Raw genomic sequence first — 9,598 nt, 5'->3', positions numbered from 1 at the left:
CAAACAAAATGTCCCTGGTGGTTTTAAAGGAGAAAGGAAATCCCCAGGCTTTTTTATTTATTTATTTATTTATTTTTGTTTCGTGAGAACAAAATGTTTACTTGTTGGAACAAATTATTATCAAATGGACTAGATCTGCTTGGGAAAACATTACATAGCTTGTTTTCAGAGGATAGTAAACAAGTTAATATCCTGTGAAAATAAAGTATAAAAATCTGTTTGGGTTTTTTTTTATATTTCTTGGGGCTTCATAGGTGATTTCCCTCGATCACTGAATTAATATTAAAGTGGAATGACGACATTGACAAAGGTGTTTTCACGTATTGAAGTGCCTTTGGTCTACCTTCAACAGATGAAATGAGAAAGCTGCCACATTGAAAGCTCTTTCCGTCACCTTTAGTAATTACAGGAATGTAGAAAATTCATATATAATCATCTTTATTTCTTCTTCTCTTCCTTTCGGCTGTTCCCTTTCAGGGGTCGCCACAGCGAATCACGTGCCTCCATCTAACCCTGTCCTCTGCGTCCTCTTCACTCGCACCAGTTAGCTTCATGTCCTCTCTCACTACATCCATAATCCTCCTCTTTGGTCTTCCTCTAGACCTCCTGCCTGGCAGCTCCAGCCTCAGCGTCCTTCTACCAATATATTCACAGTCTCTCCTCTGAACACGTCCGAACCACCTCGATCTGTCCTCTCTGACTTTATCTCCGAAACATCTAACACGAGCTGTCCCTCTGATGTCCTCGTTCCTGATCCTGTCCGTCCTCGTCCCTCCCAAAGAGAACCTCAACATCTTAAGCTTAAGTTTCCTTTCATTCTCGCTGAGACTCTTTTATCACACAACACACCTGACGCTTTTCTCCACCTGCTCCAACCTGCTCGCACTCGCCTCTTCACCTCTTCTCCACAGTCTCCATCGCTCTGAGCCGTTGACCCTAAGTACTTAAAGTCCTGCACCGTCTTCACCTCTGCTCCCTGTGACCTCACCGTCCCACCTGGGTCCCTCTCACTGACGCACCTGTATTCTGTCTAACTGCGGCTGAGCTTCATTCAGACCTCCATCTCTCTAGATTTTCCTCCACCTGCTCACACACCACACCTGACACCTTTCTCCACCCGCTCCAACCTGCTCGCACTATAATCATCTTTATTTGTAGAGCACTTTTGAAAAGTGCTTCACAAAAAGCAACGGTAATAAAAACTCATTTTAACATTAATGTCAGAAAGATAACATCAAAGAAACAAAGCCTCTCAGTTCAGCACAGCTGAGCTCTGCGACGTCATTGGACACCTCTTGGTGCTTTTGTTTTGGTGGAGCAGACAGGAAGTCGTCAGCTGTGGAGGTGGAGGTGATAAAGGCTGGTGTGGACTGAGGGTAAACACACTTTCTGAAACAGCGCGGAGGAAAGAGAAGCTGGACTGAACTGAGTTTCCAAACAGCAGGCATCATGAAAACTCTCAGAGGGCGACACTGGTGAGAATCTGTGCACTTTACTCTGAAACTAAACGCTTCCTTCACAGTCAGCTGGAGTGTTTACACCTGGTTTTATTTTTTTATTTTTTATTTCTTATTTACCATGTGTCTATGCATGAAAATCGGACGTAGCTTTTTTCATTAAATACGGCCGTAACTAAGCTCCAGGGCTCTGAAGAGGTCAGTCGGCGTCATTTGGTCCAGGTCCACTTCAGGACCTTTGCAGCTCGCGGCTGCACTAAGCGTGGCGCGGCGCGCGGAGAGTCAGCTGTTGTTTCATTACCGAGGAAACCGAGAGGCGTCCAGAAACGAAACCTACCGACCGCTCGGTTCCGTCTGCTTCAGTCAGAGTCAGCTGGCCTCACTGGGGGGGCAGTGACGCCAAGTGAGCTTCACATTACAACAGGGTGATTAAAAACAGATAACAGAAACAAACACATTCAGCGCATGCAGGAAATATTAAGAACAGGAGCTGAAGTGTTTTTAAAAACGTGTCAAATCCAAACTTATTATTTTTAATGATAATCATTTTATAATTATGGAAAAAAGATTAATAATTCAAAACACATTTAATCAACTATATATATATATATATATATATATATATCTATCGATAGATAGATAGATAGATAAAACTAAATCTGAATATATACAGTATATCAGTCAGATCTGCTGCGACCCCACCCTGCATCAAGAAGTTGAAAGCTTCACTTATTGAATAAATATGTACATCTCAAATCATGTTTGTTAGTTTTATCATTGAGACAAAATTCTGAATGTTTGTTGTTTTTTTTTTTAAATAAAAAATAATAAAATGGTTTCATAAAGCTTTTCACACCTGTGGAGGAAAAAAAACTGAACTCTATCTTCACTAAATCTTCTATCCTTTAAAATAATCTTATGATGAAAAAAGACAGCTTCCTTCTGCTGTTGTGTGCTAATTATATTCCTTAAAAACTCGTATAAAAGCTTATTTATTTATTGTGATGAATGTGTGACAGAAGAAGCAGGCGTGGTGTGTTGCCAGAGACTCATGGCTGCTGTTTTCTCGTGTGTCCTGTGATTCTTCCAGGTTTTTCATACATCTACACTGTGTCCTGGTTGGCAGTTTAGTTGGTGAGTATGAGCTTACGTGGCTGTTGCTCTGTCATTAGCTTAGCTGCGGTTTAAGGTTTAAAACAGGTTTAACCCCCACTGTTGTGTCCACAGCAGCTGTGCTTTAATCTGCACCCGTTGTTTCGTCCGACCGCAGCTGCTGTGCTCTGCACGAGTCACCTGAGCGCCATTAGAGGTCCTCGTACCTCAGGGTTAACTGAGGTTTAAGGTCATAAAACTCAATATTTACTAATCGTCCAATGCAACAGCAAAAAGTCACAGAAATAAATCACATCATGTGTTAAATCGTGAAAGTTAAGACCAATTCCCAGTGCAGTTTTAATATTTTACATATCGATGCTGCAGTAGAGGAGACAAAATGTTCTGTGATATCACTTTGAACTGGTTTTAAAAATAAACACTGATAAAAATGTATTTTCGTGCAGCTCGACTCTGAAGGATAAATCGCACCCTGTATATTGTTGCAGTGGCATTCCCCGAATCTCAGTTTCCTCGGTTACAGTCGTGTGAGAATAATGAACATATAATAATGTGTAATGCGGATTTCTTAATAAAAGCGACAGTCTGCTACAGTCTTCGTGCGACGACACATAAAGTAAAAATGTATGTACTCAGAAAATGTCTTTTATAGGCTTTTTGTGTTTGTCGCTCTCTCTTTTTTTGTTACACAGAAACATTTTGTATTATAATAACATGTTTTGAGCGCAGTTTCAGGATTTCATGCCCGCGGTGGCTTAAAAGTTAAGGACCAAAGTTAATTCTTGACCTTGAAGTTTGATACAGCAATCCCAACTCAAGGTCCACCTGCTTTCACCGGGGCTTTCAACCGTATTACACCCATTTTCAACTAAGTCAAGAACGAAGTGATGCTTAGTGTTTAAGCCAGCATGAACGAGAAGTTGCTGTAAGTGCTTTGAAATCATAACAGCTCCTGAGCTTGCATGTCAACAGATCCATCTCCATGACAACTAAGCAGACGCCATCTGCTGATGAAGGCCGCGTGATGGTTGAAAGCTCTGGAAAATGCTAGTAAGTGGACCTCGAGTTGGGATTGTTTTGTCAAACGTGCAAAAGCTACAATCTCTCTCTCTCTCTTTTAGTAACTGAAATCACAAGAGAAATGGCAGTGAAGGGACAGGAAGTCAAGACAATAGTAAGAGCTTAATGTTCCACAAGAAGAGAACCGAACCCCCGCTATCTGTCGACGAGAATAAAACATATTAATATCTGTCAACACACTGATTATTGTCTTATATTGGAACTCTTTTTCTCAATATAACATCTTAATATAGTAGGTCACCCGGTGGCAGAAGAAGTACTCAGATCCTTTTACTTAAGTAAAGGTACCAATACAGCAAAATGAAAGTACTCCGGTATAAGTAAAAATCCTTCTTCTAAAATTTAAAATGTACTTAAAGTAGGAACATTTCAGAAATATTAAAATGTCTCCTGTGATTTTTTTACATCTGATATTATCAGATTAATACTGATGCATGCATTAGAGCAGCCTTTTACTATTGTAGCTGCTCGAGGTGGAGCTATTTTTTAGATAGTTTAGGCCAGCGGTTCCCAACCTAGGGGTCGGGCCCCCTCCAAAGGGTCACCAGATAAATCTGAGGGGTCGTGAGATGCTTAATGGGAGAGGAAAGAAGAAAAAACAGAAATATTGGATAAAGTGACCAATTTGGGCCTTGAACAATTGTTTAAATGAAACCTTCTGACAAGTTTAGATGGGAAATGTCATCTGAAATATGACGAGGAGCTCCAACTACACACTGCTTTTTTTGTAAAGGGTCACAAGCCAAAAAGTTTGAGAACTACTGGTTTAAATTTAGCAATGTGTCGCATTTTGTAAGCTTATATTGTACATTTTTTAAGGTAAAAACAAGTATCTCCAGCTGTTAAATAGATGTATTGGAGTCAAAGGTACGATATGTCCCTGTAGTAGTGGAGTAGAAATATAAAGCAGCATAAAATGGAAATACCTGAGTAAAGTACAAGTATCTCAAAATTGTACTTGAGTATATATACTTGGTCACTTTCCACCACTGGGGTCACCTCGTCATATATATTTCTTTAACAGAACATATCCTCTAAAAGACCTCCGAACTGGTGAGATTTTCCTCTATTTCCTCCTTCAATGCCTCTCTTCTTCCAGACTCCTCTTCCCTGTCCTCCGCCAGCCATTTCCAGTCCGTCAGCTCCAGCGTGGGAAACCAGGCGGTCCTTCCCTGCAGCTGGAAGCCTCGTCTGGGGGACGTGGCCCCGTCCGCCTGCCACATCCAGTGGACGACCCCGGCCGACACCGTGTTCGAGCTGCGGGGAGAGCAGAAGTGGCAGGCGGAGGAGTTCGAGGGCCGGGCGGAGGTTCCTGAGGACAGGCTCGGGTCCGGGGATTGTTCCCTGATCATCAGCGACGTTCAGATCGGAGACTCGGGGAGATACGAGAGCTTCATGGTGGTTGACGGAGTGAGGTCCAAAAAAACCAGGGTCTTCATTCAGAGCGTCAAGCTGTCTGTGTTTGGTTAGTTGGGGTTATCTTTCTATTCTTTTTCCTCATCTCTTCTTTAGTTTCTTCATCTCATACCCTCATCTTTCTTCTTTTCTGTTATTCTCTCTGGTTTTTGTTCCATTGTCTTCTCAGGTTGTTCCTTTTCCACCTCTCTTCTTTTTTCTGATCTGTTTTATTGTTATCTTAATTTTTCATCTCATCTCCTCGACGTTTCTTATGTGTCTACTCTAATGACTTCTCTCATGTTGTCCACTCTCATACCGTCTACTCTTTCCTTCTCCATTATGCCATGTGCTGTCCTTTCTCATGTTTCCATCTTGTTTCACGTCCTCTTTCTCATTCCACCCGCTCTAATCAGGTATTGTAATCTCATCCCTCATTTCAAAATTTCTTCTGTTTCTCATCTCACATGATTGTCATTTTCAAATCTCACCTAATTTTCTCATCTCATCTCCTTTCTGATCCTCCGTCTCCCCTCTTGTCTTTTTGTTCTACTCTAGTATCGAACGCTTCTCATCTCATGTAATCTCATCTTTTCATCTGTTTTTCTTTCTTTTCATTCATCTGTTTCTGTATACTGTCTAATTTGTCTCATCTCATCCTTCCTCCATTGCTCTCCTGAATCATCTTTTCTTTCCTTCCTGTTTTTTAGCACGTCATTTTTCGTCTATCTCCACCTTTCTCCTCATCTACCCTCATATCTGTTTTCCTTTCTCGTCTGTTTTTTTTGTCCCCCTTTCCAGTCCATCTAAACTCTAATTTAAGATAAGATTTTCTCATTTACTGTTATCTTGTCTCGTGTCTCGTCTTTTGTTTTCATTCTACTTTGGTAAACTGTTTCTTTTATTTCTTTTGTCATCATATCTTTTTCTAATTTAATCTCCATGTAGTCTCATTTTTATTTGTCTTTAACAATGCCGAGGTCTTTACTCTGGATGGTTTTGATCCGAATGTTGATGAATTTGGTTTTGTTTTCTCTCTTAGACCACAAATCCTTACAGTCTCACAGTCCAGGTGAGGACTTAGTTCTGGATCTCCACACTCGTCACTCTGTGAGAGTGGTCTTCCAGGGCAGGTGAGCTGCTTACGTACGAACAAACACTTTTCCCCCTAAAGTAAAATAAACCAAATATAAAAACAAAATGTGTCTACATTCACCTCCTCCATCCTTTTTCTCCTCTTCATTTCTTCTTTACACACTTCACCTACTCTCATCACTTATTTTCCTGTCTTGTCTCTGCTTCCACCCTCAAGTTACCTAACCCCCCCCGCCCAAAAAAAAAACTGCTGGTTACAGCAAACAGTCATTTGTACAGGCTCCTGATTCACCCTATGACGTCTGCTTACAAAATAGAGGCTAAATGCAGACAGAAGCATGTGGGTTTTGGGAAAAAAAAAGACTATTTTTCAAATTAGGTCTTGTCATGTACTGTAAACACATTTATCAACTTATTTTATAGAAGTCATAATCGTAAGCAAGTATAACAGCCAATCCTTTGCTGGGACATTTACTGTAAATACAGACACAGGAACCATGATGTCGCATTCATACGTCAAACGTCTTTTTTTAGAGCATTTAGTAAACAGAACATTTAATGAGTCACTTCAGGCTTTTCTTATGCGGAGTCACAAGGACGCCCAGTTGGCTGCTGTCTTTGTCTTTGTGGTCCCTTTTGTTGCTTGTACATAACTGCAGCACAGTTAGATGTTTTGTTGCAGCAACAGTAATGTCAAGGACAAAAGATTCTAAAGGATGCACAAAGGATAAAGACCCACTTACATCCAACACTTACATTTTGTGTGGCTCTAATGAACTTTGCAGTCTCTAGGGGGCGCTGGCAGGCACTAAGCCTGGTTTTTATGTTTTGGCAGTGTCTGTTTTTGCCTCATTCTAACGGTTACTAACCGTTGCTCCACAGGAACAGCTCGGAGTGGTCGAACCTGTGGATGAGGGGGGATGAAGACAGTGAGCGTCTGGAGAAACATCCACTGAGAGAGCAGCTGACAATAAGGAAGTTAAAGAGCTCAGACGAAGGAACGTACAAAGTTCTGGATGAACAGGGCCTCGCTGTCAGCACCGTGCAGCTCTCTGTGGAAGGTGAGAGGCCTACTTTACCTCCTGGGGCATTAGTTGACTAATCTATAAGCCAATAAGTCTCCAGCAATTTTGATAATTGATCGTTTAGGTTATTTACCAAATATTCTCTGGTTCCAGCTTCTCAAATGTGAGGATTTTCTGCTTTTCTCTGTTTTATGTCTTTATAAACTGAATGTATTTGGCTTTGGGACTGTTGGTTGTACAAAACAAGACATTTTGAAGATGTCACCTTAAGCTTTAGGAAAACTGAAAATGAAAGAATTAGCACATTAATAAATAATAGAAGGTTTGGAAACTTTTGCACATGGTCAGCTTCTATGTGTTGGCAGGAGTCTGGCCAATCAGAGCTCTTGCTGCTGCTCTTTGGGTTGGATTTAATTTCATTTTAAGGTGGCACACCGCTGACAGATGTTTGAATATAACAGAGCTGCGTTTAAATCGAAACAACTGTGAAATGGAAACTGTTAAGAGACAAGTTAATTGTGAGATGGAATATAAAAGGCAGGTACATTAGTAAATGGTAAGGTTGTGATGCTTTTAATGTCAGGCATGGGGAGTACATTTCTAAACTGCACATGTCCCCTGGTAATTCCAGTCCATTGTGAATATGGATTAAATCACAGATCAGGAAATGCTTTGTTGAAAAGTTTTTTTTCTTCTATTGTTAAACGTACGGTTGAAAACTGGTGAAGTGGCCTTTTAGGTTTCGCTTCATGAACCTTAAATGGAGTGAGAACATGTCCCATGTTGTTAAATGAGGCGTCTCTACAGTTGTCAGCATGATTCTCGTGCCACACCTGCGCTCTGCCTGTGCCATACATGAGCCTGATCCTGCCGCTCCCTCCTGCCCTGCAGTGACCCCTGTGTTCCCACCGTTCACATCACCTATCCTCCCCCCACCCACCTGTACACCTGCTCCCATTTCCTCATTAGCCTTGCAGTATATATTCCCATTCACACTCCTTCACGTCGTCTAATGTGCTTGCTACTTAGCGGACAATCCTTTTACCCTCCCTCCCTGCCGTTAGGCCTTCTCCCCCTTTGCCTGCTCCCCAGCTGGACAAGTTCGCCTGGTATTGATCCTCGCCTGTTTTCTGACTACGAGTAAAGCTGAACGTTTTACTTTACCTGTCTGGTCTCTGAGTCGCGCCTTTGGGTCTAACTCGGGTTTACTGAGTCGTTAAAAACAGTTTGTCTTGACTGGCACGACAAGTGTGTTTTAGCATAAAATCTTTCCTCAAGCTGTTAAATCTTTTTTTTATTATGATTTGCGTCATTATCACATGTAACTGATGTAACTGCTCACTGTTTTGCAGAAAGATCCACAGCTCTCCACCAGATTCAGGAAAATCAAGTACCAGCAGGTGAGAAAATGACATTTCTATTCTGGCAAATGATCCAGACCTTAGGAAGACTCACATGAAGGGAAAGATGTTTAAAACATTCTTGACCTGGAATAACCCTCTCTAAAACCTCTAAATCTTATCTTTCCAGATGATGCTGCCAAAAGCAGCTGCTCAGCACTTCTCACCTTGTCTGTTCTTGTCACGAGTTTCCAAATTCTTCATCTCTGAGAAATTTCCTTTGCAAAATAGCTACATAGCTCAGAAGTTCAGAAATAGACCAACGAGCAGCACCTAGGTCTTTGTGGGATGAAAGTGGACAGCAAGACTGGTTTTTACTCTATCAACTAGCATTTCTGCAGATCTTAACCCATTAAATATGAATGTAATTAAGACTTTCTGTCCTCCTCCAGACAGCCATGGGTTTAGTTTATCAACAGCATTGTAAAATATGTTGGCCTTTTTGGTGTAATTTGTTGTGATGTGATTAATATTATTCATAGTATTTATAAACAATCTAATATTCTTTTGTGAAGTGGTGCAATTATTAGTTCGTCTCTTTGCTTTATTTCAATTAACTCAATCTAAAAGAGCTGAAAATAAAACAAGCAAACACAATCCTGTCGTATTTCCATGATTCATTTTTAAGTCCACAGACTGTTGGCTCACACTGGAACGACTTCACATACAGATTCACACAAATGCAACACCAACTCTGTACAAATAAATGAGCAAAGGCACACATTCGCTCCCTCAGTGTGTTATAACAAACTTGATGATTGGTGGTATTCAATATCTTTCCTCTTGTCATTAAATGCCATGTGCAGAGCCAAACCAACACTGAATGTATCTACTAAAATGTGTGTGTGTGTCACAGCTGATGGATCGTCTTCCTCCATCGTTGTCCAGAAACTATTAAAACACATCAGCGAGCCGCTCTGCTGCACTGGCTGACATGTTCCTTCATCACCACGAACACACACACTGTAGTTTATTCTGACTCAGCCCCACACACACCGTCCTGCTGCCCCAAACACTCACTACAGCACCACAT

The 9,598-nt window shown here is 41.2% G+C and overlaps 1 protein-coding gene across 1 annotated transcript; it reads left to right on the top strand.

The window, feature by feature from the left end:
- Positions 1–1,330: 1,330 nt before the first annotated feature.
- lgals17 (galectin 17) lies at positions 1,331–9,162 on the top strand. Its single transcript, XM_044172577.1, has 7 exons — positions 1,331–1,475; positions 2,548–2,591; positions 4,750–5,115; positions 6,088–6,178; positions 7,023–7,201; positions 8,518–8,565; positions 8,696–9,162. The coding sequence occupies exons 1-7, from the start codon at positions 1,450–1,452 to the stop codon at positions 8,773–8,775; spliced, it is 834 nt and encodes a 277-aa protein (XP_044028512.1). The 5' UTR covers positions 1,331–1,449; the 3' UTR covers positions 8,776–9,162.
- The last annotated feature ends 436 nt before the right edge of the window (positions 9,163–9,598 follow it).

The sequence above is a fragment of the Siniperca chuatsi genome, linkage group LG17, assembly GCF_020085105.1.
Source record: "Siniperca chuatsi isolate FFG_IHB_CAS linkage group LG17, ASM2008510v1, whole genome shotgun sequence".
Classification (NCBI taxonomy): Eukaryota; Metazoa; Chordata; class Actinopteri; order Centrarchiformes; family Sinipercidae; genus Siniperca; species Siniperca chuatsi.
Note: the sequence above shows the minus strand (reverse complement) of the source record. Positions and strands in the feature narration are given on the sequence as shown.

Excerpts from the sequence above, each read along its gene's own strand:
- lgals17 (XM_044172577.1), top strand. The coding sequence starts at position 1,450 with ATGAAAACTCTCAGAGGGCGACACTG. Across the intron at positions 1,476-2,547 it reads ACTCTCAGAGGGCGACACTG|GTTTTTCATACATCTACACT; the intron begins GTGAGAATCTGT and ends TGATTCTTCCAG. Across the intron at positions 8,566-8,695 it reads GGAAAATCAAGTACCAGCAG|ATGATGCTGCCAAAAGCAGC; the intron begins GTGAGAAAATGA and ends TTATCTTTCCAG.